Here is a 17,739-nt window from a genome sequence, read left to right as displayed (position 1 = left end):
ATGAATGATGATGTTAACAATTATATATAGAGAAAACTCAAATATATTGAATTATATTTATAATGTATATAATTTAAGCGATACAAACATATGCATCTATGTTTATTCTATATTATTACACATATCTCAAATGTATTTAATTATATTCAGATTATAAAGGAATATGAGGAAATGTATATATTTATCTGGCAATTACTAGTTGTTTCTTTACATATAACTTTACATTTAATTTTACGGTGATCATATAAAACAACATATATTTATGCCGGAGTTCTAGGATTATTGTTGCTCTAACTAAATGAAGTTTGGCCCGACTGGAGCTTCTAGTGACATTTCACACCATCACAGATTCCCCAGAAAAAATTAAAGCAGCAGCCTAAAAATGAAAATTTAGAAGATTTTTGGGGGGAAAATTCGTTCTTCCACATGTATCACCTCATGACCTCTGAGATTCATCTGGTGACCCCCGGGAGGCCGACACATTATATTAGGCAGCAACAACTTGTCAGTTCCTCAACTGTATCATGAGTGGTGTACTTCCCAGAGTGCCCCTGAAGGCACCATCAGCAAACTTGTTGATGACGTCAGAGGCGGGTGTCTCCATCCCTCAGGTTCAATCCAGGACTTAAAAATTCATTAACCCTAAAAAAAAAAAACAGGAACAAGTCTGGTGTCAACACACGGACCCCGAGGTCCCTGAAGGCAACACGACTGCTCTTTCGTCTGTTTTTTTTAATAATAATAAATCCACACAAACACGCTTGAGACTTTTCTTTTGGTACAATTGTGTAAAATGAAAAGATAAAAATAATAAGCAGCTTTTATCCTTAAAAAAGAAAGAAAAGAAAATGTGATTTCTCAAGTCCAAACTTTAACAAATGAAAAGAGGAGGATGAGATGAACGTGAAGTGTTTTAAACCCACGTCAGTAGAGATCAGGAGTTGACTTTAAGGCTCATCCAAAAAATCACTTATCGAAACAAAAAAGTTCCTCTGTAAGGCACCAGGGTTAAACTTTTTCTTCTGAACTATCTGAGATGACTGACAGCGTCATCGGAGAGTCCGCCGCCGCCCCCTGCTGGCCACACATCAGGACCTGCTCAGGTTCAACCACAGACTTCATGAAATAAAAGAAGAAGAAATTGTTAAAAAGTAAAACTGTCTCTCAACTGTTCTACATGGAGAGATGGAAGTAAAGGTCAAATTAAAAAGTCCAGACAATGTTAAAGGCAGAGTCGAGCAGCTGACGACATTTAAAAAGTTCCTGACGAACCGCTGTCCTCACTGCGGCTGCTCCGGAGGCGTGTCCGGTTTACGGTGGTCGCCATTCGCCGCCTTTGAGGTTTCTGTTTCTTTGTCGGCGGACACGTGTCGCTTCTTGCTCGTCTCCTTCTCCGCGGCGCCGTTGGTCTTCGCCTCCCTCTTCCTCTTGCAGACGAGGCCGGACTCCTCCTCGCCGATGCGACCCTCTGGGATGCCCAGCACCCGCAGGCAGACGACGGCGGCCGCCTGCTCCGCGAATTTCTTCGACTTCTCCCTGGAAACAATGAGGAAGAAAATTTTTCCGTTGACTTGACTTAGATTCAAATTTTACTTTGGACCTGCTGAAAAATAAGTGAATCAGAAAAAGATTCAGTGTCAGCTTTTAAAATTGTTTTGATCATGTGGTAAAATAACTCTATAACTTTATAAGATTTTATTCCTCATTCGTTTTTCTGTTTGAACATTTTCCTTCTGTAGTTTCTGATAAATCAAGCCCATTTCATGATTAGACATGAGTTTCAGTCTGTTTAAATAAAAACTAGTCACAAACTGAGACGTTTTGTAAACGATGACGCAGACGCCCCACGTTCTACTTCCTGATTGGTTCTCATCAGTCACTACTCGACCACCAGCTAACACTTCTTGTCGGTAACAGTTCCACCTCGTCGTCGTCCCTGCTCTGAGTGTGTGTGTGTGTGTGTGTGTGTGTACTGACCACAGTGAAGACCTGTATTTCTTTCCTGCTACAGTTACAGTCGACTGAAAGGCTCGATCCTGCGAACGCTGCGCCTGAAAACACAAACGCGCACACGTTATATTTGATTGTTCTACTTTATTGTTATTCTCATACGTCACACCTGTCGACTGAATACGAAACGCGTATGGTGTCAGTTTGGTGTCGTACCATCTCGTACAGCGGCGACTCGAGCTTCTCTCTGCGGCTCCACTCCAACAGGAACATCTTGGGAGTGATCTGAGGAGGATACTCTCTCCTGCAGCCGGGAACACGGGTCACATGATCACATGGTCACACACGGGTCACATGAATATATGTCGAACATAAATCCAGCAACATGCATCATTAAAAATAAAAAAACGCCAATCATCATTCATAAGACATTAAGACTGTAAGCGTTTGTTTTTCTGACCGTTCGAACTTGACGGTCATGGTGGTGACGTCTCCGTCCACGACGGGCCGGTCGGGCGGGCTGCTGCTCTGCAGGGCGTCCCTCCGGGCCCGCAGCTGCTCCTGGGTCTGCTGGTAGAACTCCTGCAGCCCGTACGCCTCGCTGCAACACACAACACGACGTCACACGACGTCACGCGACGTCACGCGACGTCACACGACCTCGCCCACACGCAACGCTCTCTCCAGACTCTTCGGACGCTCGTTACCTGATCTCGCCGTTGGTCTGAGCGGCGTGCAGCTGCTTTCCCAGAGGAGACTCCACCTTGTCGCGCAGCATCTGACACAGACAGTACTTAGTGTTGAAGGCGTGGTTCTCGTAGAGGATCGCCTGTGGAAACAAAGACAGCAGCACGGACACCTGTCAGTCATCTGTCCGTCTCATCTCCAAGTCAACAGATTCATAATGAAATCTGAGATCACATTGTTTTAGTCTGTGTAAGTGTCCCCTGTCGGTCGCTCAGTTGGTTGCGGTTTGCAACTTTACCACCAGATGCTGCCAGAAAATTACAAAAATTACACACTGGGGCTTTAAACATCTCAGGGGCCAAGTTGGGAATTTTGTGTTTTCACGTCAATCGTCCTGTTGAATTTTAGTTTTTCATGTCTGATAATCCATAAATAAAATCAATCAACAGGTTTAACAGTTTCACGGAACAGGAAGTCACGTTGAAGCTGATTATTACACCAATGATTTTGAACTGCATCTAAAATTCTGTAATTCTATGGTAACAGAATAAAACCTCTTTTGATTGGATTTGAGACAAGAGCAGTAAATATTTATCAATAAATCTGCAGCAATTATGATCAATCAATATAATAATCTCTTCCATTGATCAAGTAAAAATACTAAAGTGAGGATTCGCTGATTTTCTGTCAAACTGAATCTGGTTTTTTTTACCTTTTATAGATTCAACAATGAGTCGATTAGTTCAAAAACAAACAAATATCAATAGATTATTAATCAACGATGCAAATGACTGTTGAGTCTCCGATGGCGCTCACGTATTTGATGTACTCCTCCATGACCCTCTCCACAGGAAGTGGTCCCCGGCTGTCGAACACCGACGCGTTCCACATGGCGGCGCGAGCTAACATGACGGACGCGGCGCCGCTCGCCCTGCGGAACTCCTCGATGTCGCCGTTGCTCTTCACCAGGTCCAGAGAACCGCCGCTGCAGCAGAGACCAAACGGAGACAGTTTATTAGTAATTATCATAATTATAATAGAGATATGAATGTGGCCATATTATATTTTCAGACTCACTTGGCGATGACGGGGATGGAAACGGCCTGAGCGACGGCCTGGATGTAGTCGCAGTGGACGGGATGTCGAGTTCGCTCGTCCTTAAACCTGAACAATACATCAATCAGCTGATTATTAATATCAATTCATATCCGTCATCCTGATCACGTGAGTCGGAGGCGGTTTACCTGCCGTGGACGGCGACGGCGGCGACGCCCGTCTGCTCGATCCTCCGGACCAGATGGATCGTTTCCTCCAACTGGAACCAGAGAAGAAAGGAAAACCAGGAAAAGGTCAGAGACTCTGGAGACGACGATGATGATTCCGCTCCCAACGTTTTCCTTTCTTGTATCTTAATAATTCATTTTGTCTTTCAGATGTTTTACACTGTAGCTTCTTCGACCTCCGAGTCAGAAATTGCAACTGGAACGCACCCCAGAGTCGGTCAGAACTCCGAGCTCCAAGGTGTAATTGAAGGCAGCATAACTGCAGCCATATGATAGTTTCCAAAAATGTTTTAATTAATCTGTTGCTTTGTCTAGGGGAAAATCATCATCCTACATTCTTACATATATTCTATAAAAAAAATATTTTTTTTTAACATAGAAAACATGAAATTAACGTATAAAAACTATTAAAACAACTAAATAATTATAATAATTTTGTAAAATACAATAAACACCATATGACAACAAGAAATATAATGTTTGTCTGAATCAAATATTAAACCAATCGGATGTGTGACGATCAGCGACAGGAAGTGAAGAACACTTTCACGTTCTCACCGAAGGCAGGATCCGGATTTTACACGTCACCGGAACGGAGACGCCGCCGACGAGTTTCCTGAGGATCTACGGTAGAGACGAGTCGTCGTTAAAAACATATAATATAATATAATATATGATCAATATAACTGATATTGAACCTGAACAACGAGGAGGATTAGGACGACTCACCGCCTCGATCTTGTCGGGGTCCGACAGAAGAGCGGATCCCATCCCGCCCTGCAGGGACAGCAGAGGTCATAGGTCACTGAGAGGTCACTGAGAGGTCAGAGGTCACTTGGTTGCAGGTGACTCACCTTAGTGGAGTATTCCTTGGGACAGCCCATGTTCACGTCGACGGCGGCCACGTCCTTCTCCCTGAGCGACAGACACGTTCACTTCATCAGACTCAACGAAACAGAAATCATGTTTTCATCTTCTCGAACATTATGTGGATATTACCAGACATTTTCTCCCTGTTTTCTGATTCACACTCTGATCTTTACCTACGAGAAACTACACGATACCGACAGAAAAATATCAAATAGTTGAATCTTGTGTTCTGAGGACGCCTGTTATTCATCTGTTCAGTGAACTCACACGAGTCGGGCCACGGTCAGCGCTCGGTCCGGGTCGGCGGTCCCCTGAGAAAAAGATAAGGAGAAAAAAAGAAATCTCACCTCGCTCTGACTTTTAATCCTCCTCCGTTACATGAATAAAGAAAGTGTCTCACCATCTGGAAGACGACTCGGTCCTTCTCCCTCTCACACGTCCTGAACATCACCCGCTCGTCGGGGGCGACGAAATCCACCGTCTGCAGCACGTCTGACGAAAAACACACCGTGAAAAACATCAGCGCGTGATTGGTTCTGAACGTCCACCAGCTTGTCCACATCTGACGATGGGAAAGTCTTTATGAAACAATACAGCCAGACCGATATGGATATTTTGGGGGGCCAATATCGATATTAGGGAGAACAAGATGTCTGATACTGATACATCGGCCGATTTATAAATATATATTTTAATCTTTCAATGATTCCTAAGATGTCGTTATCAAACTTTTATGACAAAAGAATGTAATAGAGGCTTGATATTAGAGCCCGACCGATTTTGTCAGCCAACTGATTTGAGCCTTTCATTTTTAATATAATTTATGTTTACATTTTATGTAAAATAAATGGTTTTTAGTAAGTTCTATTTATTTTGTTTGTACATTTGTATTCTCAATTTATAGTTATTTGTGACACAGTTCATGGTTTAAACTAAAATATCAAGCCTCAGTTACACGTCTTTGTCATGAAGATTTGATAACGACGCCTTAGGAATCATTGACAGATTTTTTATTTACTATATATGTATCAGCCGATGTATCGATATCGGGAATCTTGTGCTCCCTCATATCGATATCGGCATCCAAAGAGTGCCAAGAGTCAGACTTGATATTTTACTTTAACCATAAACGTCATTATAAATAACAATAAAGAAAAATCTAAAAAACAAATACAACAAAATATATAGAACTTCAATTTAGATAAACAAAATTAATTTAACGTAAAATGTAAACATGGATGCAATTTCTTTTCTGCATGGTTTATTCTCCACAATAAAAGACTTCATATCGGTATATTTGTCTTTGAAAGGCTCTTATCGGCCGATATTATCGGTTCACTGATATATCGGTGGGGCTCCAGGGGACGATCAGAGCAGCGGGAGGTTCTTACCGTTCATCACCCTCTCACACTGGACCATCTTGATGTCAATCAGCTCCTGGAACACAGACAACAACACCCACATGAATAAAACACTGAGCTCACGTTGGATGTCCCCGGCTGAGGTGGCTCCTCCTCCCTCCTCCGTCCTCCCTCCTCCGTCCTTCATCCTCCTCCCTCCTCCTTCCTCCGTCCTTCACCCTCCTCCTCCCTGCGTCCTCCTCACCTCCCTCCTCCTCCCTCCGTCCGTCCTCCTCCCTCCATCCTCCTCACCCCCCCTTCTCCTCCCTCCTCACTCCTCCGTCCTTCATCCTCCTCCCTCCGTCCTCCTCCCTCCATCCTCCTCACCCCCCCTTCTCCTTCCTCCTCCTTCCTCCTTCCTCCTCACCCCCCTACCTCCTCCCTCCACCGTCCTCCTCCCTCCTTCATCCTTCTCACCTCCCCCCTCCTCCCACCTCCTCCTCCTCTCCCCCCCCTTCTCCTCCATCCTCACCTCCGCCCTCCCTCCTCCTACCTCCTCCGTCCTCCTCCCTCCTTCCTCACCCCCCCTCCCTGCCTCCTCCTCCATCAGTCAGCCCCCCCAATCCCCAGTCAGCCCCCCCTCCCTGCCGCCTCCTCCTCCATCAGTCAGCCCCCCCAATCCCTGCCTCCTCCTCCATCAGTCAGCCCCCCCCCTGCCTCCTCCTCCATCAGTCAGCCCCCCCTCCCTGCCTCCTCCTCCATCAGTCAGCCCCCCCAATCCCTGCCTCCTCCTCCATCAGTCAGCCCCCCCTCCCTGCCTCCTCCATCAGTCAGCCCCCCCTCCCTGCCTCCTCCATCAGTCAGCCCCCCCTCCCTGCCTCCTCCTCCTCCATCAGTCAGTCAGCCCCCCCTCCCTGCCTCCTCCTCCATCAGTCAGTCCCCCCCCCCCCCCCCCCCCCCCGCCTCCTCCATCAGTCAGTCTCCCCCCCCCCCCCCCCCCCCCCCCCGCCTCCTCCATCCTCACCTCGCAGTAAACCACGTCAGCTCCATAGTCCAGCGCCAGCAGCCTCATGGGCAGAGTCCCGACCCGGACCATCGGCGCCAGGGCGGTGATGTTCCTGAAGCTCAGCCGACCTGCTGCTGCCATCGTGGCGGGCTCAGTCCTCCTGAGGAGACCGGGGCATAAGATCATGATCCACACGACACTCCGCTCGAAAGTCAGCGGATTTAAGCAGGTTTCTGTCTTTGGTCTAAAAGCACAATTCACCGACGACAACTGCACAAATTAAACAGATACAGATTTATTATTCCAGGCGGAGGCTAATTATCCAACAACACCACACATGGAGACAACTCTAGTACTCACAGCACCGCTGACACACAATCTACACACTTCTGAGGGTTAGCACGTCTAACTGGTGGCACTGGCAACAGGTCACAATATATGTTAGATTATGTTAAAATATAAAGATTAATCCTGACAAAAACACAAGCCGAATTAACGACAACATGATGTCGACCTGTAGACAAGTTACATTCCTGCTCTGCCGTCAATGTGCGTAGGTGGAAAAGTGAGATGTATCTTAAACTGCGACTTTTCCCGACGGAGCTTGGTGGAACCGATCGATTAAAGGGCTTAATGACTGTGCTAACACTCGAGCTGCTGCTCCGCCAGCACCAGCGTGAAGGAAGCTAACGGCGCGATGCTAATGTTAGCAACCGACAAAACCCTGTGGTGTAATAATGTTTGACCCGTTAAATTAAATAAACTCACCGACATGGATGTTGTTTCACTGCTGACAGCAGCTGGGACTCGCGGTCACGTGGGGAGAAGAGTGGAGCGTGTTTCCGGTTAAACTTCCTGTTTAGACTCAACGTCATCACGTCGCTGCGTATCAGCCGCACGCTGCACATAGATCCAAACTGCATAGATCCACAGAACAGGGCAGAACGGTTCCTGTGTCATATTCAGAAGAAGTTATTCACAGGAATGGAACATATTGTCCATAACTATGTTCATATATGTTTAATCACCTGCAACAAAGAACCAATGCTTTTTTTCCGTCAAAAAATGTACAGATTTTCCTACTGATTATTGAAAGTAATTCACTTCTTTTTTCATGTTTTTTTGAAGTTTGGATAAAAGCAACATCATGAATGTGTCACTTTATGTGAATTTAATAAAGAAAATAATCAGCAGAATAATCCGTATAGAAAACTGCAACAGTGAAATACTGATTATAAACTAATAAACCAGTAATTAATCCACAGACACAAAATAGATTAGTATATTTTATTATACTCTCTTACTTTCAATAAAGTTACTTTATTATTCTTACTTACTTATCATACTAAATATTTTTACAGTGTGTAGCAACCTTTGGGTTGCCAGGTTGTGGAAAATCCTCCTCTCCTGCTTGACACTTTAATTCATTGTGGAGCCATCGAAGAAATAAATGTTAGTAAGGAGCATCCATCAGAAGTCAGTCTGTCACATATTAATGTTAATAAATCATTAATAAAAGATTCTGCAATAATCCATCATGTCTGCAGGTGTTGTAAGGTTGTTTTTTGGGGCAGTGGGTTAAAAGTAAGGTTTGGATATTAACTTTTTTTAATATTAGTCTGTGGTTTTAACATATCCTTCAGTTAATATTTGTTGAAATGACAGTTATAGTCTAAAATTGACGACTGGCGGGTCGTAGAGAAGTGACGCTACAGAGACAAGTGGATTGAAAGAGATTCAGACACTCTACTGTACGTGGACACTATTCACAGAAAGAACCAGTTCTCTCTCAGTCACATATTTAATATCACATTAGACTCTCATTTTGTAAAAACAAAACCTGCGAGAAAGGGAAAGTGTTTCTACAGCTGATAAGAATCACGACGTGTCAGTGAGTCAGTCTGAGTGAAGCAAACAGAGCGACGTGGTCGAGTGAACACAAACCTACTGTGTTAGCCACGGATTAATAAACTTCAGCCCTCGGCGAGGAGGAAGGAGCTCGTATGGAAGACCAAAGTGCAAATGCAAAAAGAACAAAGCAAAAGGCACTGGCAACATATATTAAAATCTACTTCAGTGAATCAGTTAATAAATTATATTTTTTAATGTACATTTTCCCCCAGTAGAGGCCTTTTCACACCAAGTCCCACATTTATGTATTTTATATGTTTTAATCCAGAAGCGATGTGATGCAGTTTGATTCATACATGTTGAAAATAAAGATTCTAGGAGATTTAGATAAAGAATAATCCTCAGTTCTGTGTGTTCACTTGAATTAACATCCCACCAACATTCGCCCGTTCTCATTTGGACGTGGACGTCAGTGGCTTCAGGAGACTCTCGACACTAACTGGCGTCGCGACATCACGTCACGCAAGTGTTTCCCTCAAATTCAAATATTTCAACTCCAGCAAGTGAAGTAGATTTTGTGTCTTTACATTGACTTTGTATATAATCTCATCACATGAAGAAAACACACCAGTGAAACAGACATTACATGGACCATCAGAACTGACTCCTCCTCACTTGATGAAGTTTGAATTGTTTTTACTGTATTCAGAATCCTGACGATAGATTTGTTCTGGACTCGGTGTGAAAAGACCTGAAGGCACGAAAAACAACCCGCAACATTCAGAAGAAGAAACCAGGCAGTTAGTTACAGAAGAAGAATCAAATGGATCCATCGGGAGAATAAAAGTCCTTTTCACACTGTTGGCATTAGGTTGTTGTATCTGTCGACTTAGTACAAAAAAGAGGCAAAAATAGAAGGTGCAGGCGGCCGGTGTTCCTGCTCGACCGGAGTCTCAGAAGGTGAAAGGTCAGACAGGGTCGCTCCCGGGTCACGAACAGGTGACGGAATAAAAACAGGAGAAATCTTCATATATTCAGAAAAGAGTTTTAAGAGTCGGGGGACAAACTGCTCCCGCCTGACGAGCGGTCAGTCCATTCTGAGGGATCCACGTTCTCGATGGGGTCGATCTGAGGAAAGACCACGAAACACAACCGCTGGCCCACGTACGTCGCCCTCTCTGCAGGAAGACACAAGTCAGTTACTTAGAGAGAGAGACAGGGAGCGAGTCCAGAGTCTAACTTCAGATCCTTCATCCGCTTCGAGTAGGAGTCAAAAACCACCAAGATCTGCAAAGTATGTCGTAGAAAAGTGACTTCAAACTGGATCAAAAGTCCATCATTTCACTCTTCTGGCAGAGAAACACAACACTGACACGTGAACGGATTCATTTACTGGGTTATTGTTAATTACAGCTGGGAAGTATCGACAACACGCGGATGAACGCAGATCGTTTTAGGCCTGATTGTTTATTCTGTAGAAGTCTGTGGGAAAAGGTCAAGAACTGCATCTCCTCAGTTAATTAAAGGTCTTTAAACGTCCTCAATGTCATTTGGTGAACAGCAGAAACCACCGCGCAGAGCTCGAGAAACTCACCGATGAAGTTGTAGATGCACTTTGGTTTCTCCTTCCAGTGGACACCCAGGAAGTAGACGGGCACGCCGGTGAGCATGATGACGAGGCCCACGCCACAGACCACGGGCTCCGAGTACAGACTGAAGCCCAGCAGCAGCGCCCAGAACATCAGGTAACTGACGGGAACCAGCAGGTTCACCTGCAGAGGGAAGCACGGGACAGAGAGAGTTCATGTTGACGGTCGAGACGACGAGCGACTTCCTGACGCGGTTCGTGGGGCGGCACCTTGATGGGTCGGTACAGGTTGGGCTTCCTCCAGCGGTAGTAGAGCAGACCTGCGATGGTGACGCCGTACGACAGGTAGTTGATGAAGGAGACGTAGTTGATCAGGTTGTGCGTTTCTCCGATGCAGAGGATCACGATGGTGGCGGTGCACTGCCAGACAGAAACACACGGGCTTTACAAAGAGAGGAACACAAACTACACGACGCAGAAACGTCCAGGTGAGACTTGTACGTACGCAGACCAGCAGGGCAGGGATGGGCGTACAGTTCCTGTAGTGGATCATGGCCAGCAGGCTGGGCAGGTGACCCTCCCTGGCCCCCGAGAAACACAACCTGCGAACAGAAGCAGCGGACGCACCGTCACCCGGCGGCCATGTTGGATCAGAGTCCTCAGTCAGGGCGTGCGAGGCGGGGGAGGGGCTCACCTGGAGGAGGTGAACAGGTAACCGTTGATCCCTCCGAAGGTGGACAGAGCCACGGAGATGGGCATGATGATGGAGAACATCCCCAGGAGCTTCTCCCCGAACGTCTGAGGAACAATCACCACGTGCACAGATCCTTCAAACTATCACACGGATTCATTATATTTCAACTCCGGTAACAAAAAGATATGATGTATATTTATATATATATATATTTGTAGCTGTGCTCTAGTGACCAGGGGGCGATCCAGATCATGTCGTCCATCTTTCTTTACAGTCATAAGTCATAAACACACTCGTGAAGCACGAACGCGTCGCCGCTCGCGGTTCGGCCTCGTTACTCACTACGGCCACGGCATTGGACGACAGCAGCTCCTCGGGCGACATGGAGGAGAAGTAGGCGATGTTGGTGAGCGTGTACACAAAGGTCACCAATGGAATGGATATGTAGATGGCACGAGGTAGATTCCTGCGCCACACACACACCATGCACAGATGACACACACACACACACACACACACACACACACACACACATCAATCAAACAAACATGCATGATCCTGACGGAAAAAACTGTTCACTTGCCTTTTTCCAGGGATTCCGTAGAAAGGATGTAAATGAACGTACAGTAAATATGACGACAGGTCAGAAACGTTTCTGGTCATAAGATAAATCAGTCAAAGTATTCAACACCTTGGGGAATCAGCACGTGGAAGAAAGACGCAACGACGGAAGTCGAGGGGATATTCACCGTCTGGGTTCAACCACCTCCTCGGTGACGTAGTTGAGGAAGTTCCAGCCGCTGAAGGCGAAGGAGGCCTGGAGGAAGGCCAGAGCGATCTGCCCCACCGACGGCGTCCTCTCCATGGAGAAGGCCACCTGAGGCGTCAGGGCCTCGTAGTTGCCTGGAAGGGAAGAGTCACAGGTTCCAGATGTTCTTTATCTTCAGGAAGCAGTCAAACTTCTCTAGGCCGCGACGGTCGGTTACCGTTGCAGATCTGGACCAAGCCGACCACGATGATGAGACCCAGAGCCATCAGCTTCCCCACGGTGAACACGTCCTGGATCCTGGTGGCCAGACGGACGCTGGAGCAGTTCACCCAGGTGAGCAGCACTGAAACACAACAACAGCCGTATGTGACGGTGGCACGAGAGCCCCGATGGGACGTGAGAGCATTTACATGTTGGTGTGAAAAATGTATTTGCTAAAAGACGTGAGGAGAATCAGAAGAGACTTGGACAGAGACGCTGGTGAGCAGCCGACTTGGGTCTTTGTGGACTTGTCAGACGACCTAATTGCCTCCATGTCTCGGTCTGTGAGTACCTGCGACCGTCGCCGAGAATCCACGCAGCCTCTTTCTTTGAGGCAGCGGCGGGTGAATAACGTCCCGTCGGCTGCAGGACTTCAGGGTCCGACGCCATCAGTCACACTTTGTTTTTTTATGTGCTAGATCCTTAAAACGTGAGCTATGCCCGGCCTCCTGGGGGGGGGGGTCGCCCTTCGCAACGGAAGTGTTTTGTTTTGTGGCGCTGACAACTGGACTTTGTGTTGGAGAGCGAGGCCACCATGAGGGGGCAAAGCCGGTGACAATGATGGACGAGGTGAAACAATCGTGCCCTCCCTCCCTCGCTCGCCCTTTTTCCCACATTCCTGCCTCCCATGGCAACCGGCTGCTGCCAGCCCCCCCCCCCCCAGCACCAGGACCCGAGTGCAGGGATGCAGGAATACTGATGCAGATATATTTAAAGCAGCATTCCGCCAAATTTGGAAGAAAAACTTGGAGAAAGACGGACGAGATGATGTCACAGTGATGTCACAGTGATGTCACAGTGATGTCACAGTGATGTCACAGTGATGTCACAGTGATGTCACAGTGATGTCACAGTGATGTCACAGTGATGTCAAAGTGATGTCATAGTGATGTCACAGTGATGTCACAGTGATGTCACAGTGACGTCACAGTGATGTCAAAGTGATGTCACAGTGATGTCAAAGTGATGTCACAGTGATGTCATAGTGATGTCACAGTGATGTCACAGTGATGTCACAGTGATGTCACAGTGATGTCACAGTGATGTCAAAGTGATGTCACAGTGATGTCACAGTGATGTCAAAGTGATGTCACAGTGATGTCACAGTGATGTCACAGTGATGTCAAAGTGATGTCACAGTGATGTCACAGTGATGTCACAGTGATGTCACAGTGACGTCACAGTGATGTCAAAGTGATGTCACAGTGATGTCATAGTGATGTCACAGTGATGTCATAGTGATGTCACAGTGATGTCAAAGTGATGTCACAGTGATGTCACAGTGATGTCAAAGTGATGTCACAGTGATGTCACAGTGATGTCATCAGGTTTAGCGTTTGGAAGCTGAGAGTTTGTGCATCGAGAGAAACGTCACGACGTGAAAGTGACGATTTAAAACAGCATTAATAAAACTTACATACGTTTTAGGGACGTTCTGAAACATGTGACGATGTAAGATCACGTCCATAACTATAGGATCTCAGTTTTGATTTTTTCACAGATGTAAGTGTTTATGACAAAGCATATCTAAGAGAAATTAGGTGATTATTGATCACAGCTTTAGCAGATTAAGTGACATCAGCCTTTTCTCCGTTAAGCGTTTAAGAAGGTCTTGTCTTTCCGTCTTTTCATGTTCAGAATGAATCATATTTTCCAAACCACTGGGTCTCGTCCTCTGGTCCCCGTCTCCTCACTGCAGCCATGAACTTTACATGTGACCACGTGTACTGGACGACGTGTTGGATCATGATCAGCGTCACCGCCGTTACTGATGTGGAAGAAGAGCCTGAAACTAGCGCGGAGAAAAAGATCTGGATGGGAGCGACGAGGAGACGACGACACGTCGTCCTTCATGAAAGATTCAGCAGCGACTGACTCCACACGGAGCTGCCTCCACTTTTAACATCAAACACACACACACGCTAACGGTACACGCAGAGCGGTGGTCATCACGACCTCCAGGGGGCGTGACCCTGAGCTCTGCCGGGATACGAATCCATCAAATCAAAGACCCGATGTCACTCACGGAGACACGTGGCCGAGAGCATCCGCGTGGCCATGTAGGGAGGGACGCAGTCCGGGAAGACGGGCTGCAGGATGTAGCTGGAGAAGGTGAGGGCGATGACGGCCAGCGTGGTCGGGTACATGATGAGGACGGCGCTCCACAGCAGGAGGAACCTGCACGAGGGGACGGACGGACAGTCAACGACAGAACATCCGCAAACTCAGTGACACGGAAACAGATGGAGAAACTCTTCACTTTGTGTCCCTTTAATGTCTAATTATGTTTTACAGTGAACTTAAAGCCCCAGTGTTTAATTTTTGTAATTTCTGGCGGCATCTGGTGGTAAATTACAAAAAACTGAGTGACCGACAGGGGACACTTTAAGGTGACGCACCGCTGATTCCACTTCCTGTTTCCGTCAGCGTCTGAAAGTTCAACGTGAACGCGACGTATTCTGGACGTTTAGTTCAACAACGTATTCAACAGGACGTAGAAACATGGAGACTCACACGAGGTCGCTCCACCTCATGGAACTAGATAAATATTACACACTGGAGCTTCAAACATGTTTAAAGGAAAAGTTTTGGGAGATTCCTTCGGACCGGGCCGGAATGTTTCCAGTCAGTCGCTCGCTCGCGGCAGCTTCATACACTGTGAACAGCTTTAATGAATATGAATATACAAATATCAGCGCTTCTCACCCCATCAGACCGCCGAAGATCTCCGTGACGTACGAGTAGTCTCCTCCGGACTTGGGGATGGTGACGCCCAGTTCGGCGTAGCACAGGGAGCCCAGGGCGGCGATGCCTCCGCCCAGCAGCCAGACCACCAGGGCGACGCCCACCGAGCCCGAGTGCTCCAGGACGCCCTTCGGAGAGATGAAGATCCCAGAGCCGATGATGTTCCCTGAGGAGAGGACCCATATTACTGCCTAGCAGGGCGAGGATTGATTGTAATCGTAGGAATACGCATCAGAACCGATGAAAACCTTGATATTTTGGGCTCTCTCGCAGGGTTGTGCCAATATGACTCAGTAAAGCCCCCCACCACAATTCAACGTCAAGGCCCCCAGCGTCAACGTTGATGTAGATGAACGAAATTTGTTGGGCACGTGTATCGCGTCAAGACCTACAAAAAAATCGGTCACTATTACCCCCGACCGACAGGAAGTCGGCCATTTTAATTTTAGTGTGCAAATCTGGCACATTTTTCGACATTTCCGCACATCAAACTTTCTAGAACAGACAGATTTCACAACAGCAACTTCAAATTCTGAGTGTCATCTCCACACCTACATGATCAGAAGTTATCAAAGTCTTGTTATAAACAATAATTATCTTAACTTTGTGATACAGCACCTTTGATAACAGCTGCTACAAAACACAAAAAAACTATCTAACTCAAAGAGAAGAAATAAGAAACGTGAAATACAGTAACATATAAAACAGTTCAAATTCATGGTGAAAAAAAAGTGGATTTTGGATCCGATAGAGCGATAGCGACACTTCAGCAGCTACATACTATATATTAAAAAAGAACAAAGAAATGTAATCAAGGCTTCATATTGTACAGTTTAACCATGAACATTATTGTTAATAACTTTGATAAAAATAAAACCCAACTAGATACATAGGACTCGAAGCAGAGCCGGCACCAGCCTGTTTGGGGCCCTGAGCAGAATTTGATTTGTGACCCGTCGGAGACTCTTGAGCAACTGGAGTTCACACGATTCACACTGTTCCCCCTGCGAGTCTATACCGAGGGCATTAAAGCACAAAGGGCTCCATCCCACCGAGTGAGTTAGAGGAGGAGGAGGAGGCGGTGGCCATCACTCAGGGGCCCGGGACAGACCCGGGACCCGGGGCTCAGTATGCAGTGTAGAGAACCACCAGCACATCCGAAACATTCAGGCGGCGGCTCCACCAGTCGCGCGGCAGGAAGCAGCCAAGTGGCACAGACGGCCGTTACATAAGAGCACATGAATCATCCAGAGTCCGGGGCTGCGGAGGTGGGAGGTGACCGGCTCACCTTCGTCTTCATCACTCTGCTGATGCTGCTGCGTCAAAGTGACTAAAAACACGAGAGACCGAACGATATGGAGGCTGATGTTGGGGAATAAAGAATCTCCGATACAGACATATTGGCTGATATGAATACCGGATGTGATTAGTGATAAAGACAGAGGGGGGATGACTGTCGTGTCCCGGGGGCTTCGAACCCCCGACCTCCACATGGGAGGTGGGCGCTCTATCAAGGGAGATAAAACTCGTGAGTGCTAGCACGTCTCTTGACGCACACTGAACTGGACCTCCGTCACACCTGCACAACCAAACATGCAATAATCAAATCCCCGAGGTCAATGCACTCGCTGCAGTTGAAATATTGGAACTTGAGCAGGAATATTAGCGTGACGCTAAAGCCAGTTAGCGTTGAGTTCCTCCGTCTCTGTCGTCACACGTGGAGCATGTGTACTTTACAGTTGATCCATAAATTGTATCACGAATAACTAGTATTAAAAAACACACTAATATAGAAGATAAACACATTTTTAAACGTAGAATGTAAATGCACAACACGCCTGCGAGAGGTTCCGATCGGACGGATCCGCCTGTTCTCTGTGAACTCAGAGGGTTCGTGACCCGTCAGACTTCCACTGACAAGACTGAAGAAACCATCAGCTGCTCTGACACCTGAAGGTCTGTCGTCACACGAGCGTCATCGTGAGGCTGACACCAATATTACAAACTGACGTGAAATACATGTGAATATGTTCTGGTTTCTTTGCTCCTCTGTGACAGTGAAGATCTTCGGCAGCACATCATGTTGGAAGGCTTCTTATGAACCAAGCAACGAATTGATTCATCGAGAAGATCATAAATTATGAAAACAATCGTTAGTTGCAGCTCTAATAAAGTTTATGGTTCACGCCTCAGTGTCATAAAGGTTTGATAACGACATTTTAGGAATCATTGACGGATCAACTATATAATCAGATTATATATATCTGTATTGGAAATCTTGAACTCCCTAATATCGACATCGGCCCCAAAAAATCCATATCTGTGAGGCTCTTATATATACATAGACATATATATATATATATATATATATATATATATATATATATATATATAGCCCTTTATATATATATACACATAAATCTACATATATATTTAAAAGAAAACCTCAGAAATGTTGACCTTTAACCTCAAACATCGTGATACACCAGAGAAAAGTCAAACTTCTTTCCCTTCTCACTTCATCAGTCCATAGTGTGTGTGTGTGTGTGTGTGTGTGTGTGTGTGTGTGTGTGTGCCTGTGTGTCTGTGTGTGTGTGTGTGTGTGTGTGTGTGTGTGTGTGTGTGTGTCTGTGTGTGTGTGTGTGTGTGTGTGTGTGTGTGCCTGTGTGTCTGTGTGTGTGTGTGTGTGTGTGTG

General features: G+C 46.3%; 2 protein-coding genes across 4 annotated transcripts in view; both read right to left on the bottom strand.

Moving 5' to 3' along the window:
• Nucleotides 1–717: 717 nt before the first annotated feature.
• dus2 (dihydrouridine synthase 2) lies at nucleotides 718–10,688 on the bottom strand. 2 transcript variants are annotated; one of them, XM_035641607.2, is made up of 17 exons: nucleotides 10,582–10,688; nucleotides 7,905–8,053; nucleotides 7,155–7,296; nucleotides 6,182–6,227; nucleotides 5,191–5,282; nucleotides 5,058–5,101; nucleotides 4,775–4,835; nucleotides 4,650–4,697; nucleotides 4,479–4,544; nucleotides 3,882–3,952; nucleotides 3,715–3,801; nucleotides 3,454–3,622; nucleotides 2,658–2,779; nucleotides 2,411–2,551; nucleotides 2,167–2,254; nucleotides 1,978–2,051; nucleotides 718–1,536 (listed from the first exon to the last, which is right to left on the bottom strand). In XM_035641607.2, the coding sequence occupies exons 2-17, from the start codon at nucleotides 8,042–8,044 to the stop codon at nucleotides 1,281–1,283; spliced, it is 1,647 nt and encodes a 548-aa protein (XP_035497500.2). In that variant the 5' UTR covers nucleotides 8,045–8,053; nucleotides 10,582–10,688; the 3' UTR covers nucleotides 718–1,280. The 2 variants fall into 2 exon arrangements, with proteins under 2 accessions (XP_035497500.2, XP_035497502.2); XM_035641609.2 differs by lacking the exon at nucleotides 10,582–10,688 and having other exon boundaries at nucleotides 7,909–7,931.
• The window catches only part of slc7a10b (solute carrier family 7 member 10b), a 10,316-nt gene continuing 1,495 nt past the window's right edge, over nucleotides 8,919–17,739 (bottom strand). Inside the window, exons 2-11 of one of the 2 annotated variants that reach the window (XM_035641610.2) lie at nucleotides 15,006–15,210; nucleotides 14,326–14,477; nucleotides 12,256–12,381; nucleotides 12,019–12,172; nucleotides 11,612–11,735; nucleotides 11,270–11,373; nucleotides 11,081–11,177; nucleotides 10,846–10,995; nucleotides 10,582–10,759; nucleotides 8,919–10,165 (exon numbers count right to left, since the gene is read on the bottom strand). In XM_035641610.2, coding sequence (XP_035497503.2) covers nucleotides 10,035–10,165; nucleotides 10,582–10,759; nucleotides 10,846–10,995; nucleotides 11,081–11,177; nucleotides 11,270–11,373; nucleotides 11,612–11,735; nucleotides 12,019–12,172; nucleotides 12,256–12,381; nucleotides 14,326–14,477; nucleotides 15,006–15,210 — 1,421 coding nt within the window. In that variant the 3' untranslated portion in view covers nucleotides 8,919–10,034. Of the gene's footprint in view, nucleotides 10,275–10,581; nucleotides 10,760–10,845; nucleotides 10,996–11,080; nucleotides 11,178–11,269; nucleotides 11,374–11,611; nucleotides 11,736–12,018; nucleotides 12,173–12,255; nucleotides 12,382–14,325; nucleotides 14,478–15,005; nucleotides 15,211–17,739 lie in introns of both variants that reach the window. The other variant, XM_035641611.2, reaches the window with a different exon arrangement.

This window comes from Scophthalmus maximus, chromosome 7, assembly GCF_022379125.1.
Source record: "Scophthalmus maximus strain ysfricsl-2021 chromosome 7, ASM2237912v1, whole genome shotgun sequence".
Taxonomy (NCBI): domain Eukaryota; kingdom Metazoa; phylum Chordata; class Actinopteri; order Pleuronectiformes; family Scophthalmidae; genus Scophthalmus; species Scophthalmus maximus.
Note: the sequence above shows the minus strand (reverse complement) of the source record. Positions and strands in the feature narration are given on the sequence as shown.

Coding starts and splice junctions, on each gene's coding strand:
- dus2 (XM_035641607.2), bottom strand. CDS start 8,044: ATGTGCAGCGTGCGGCTGATACGCAGCGACGTGATGACGTTGAGTCTA. Junction 5,283..6,181: donor GTGTGAGAGGGTGATGAACG/GTAAGAACCTCC, acceptor GTTTTTCGTCAG/ACGTGCTGCAGACGGTGGAT. Junction 2,552..2,657: donor CAGACCAACGGCGAGATCAG/GTAACGAGCGTC, acceptor TGTGTGTTGCAG/CGAGGCGTACGGGCTGCAGG.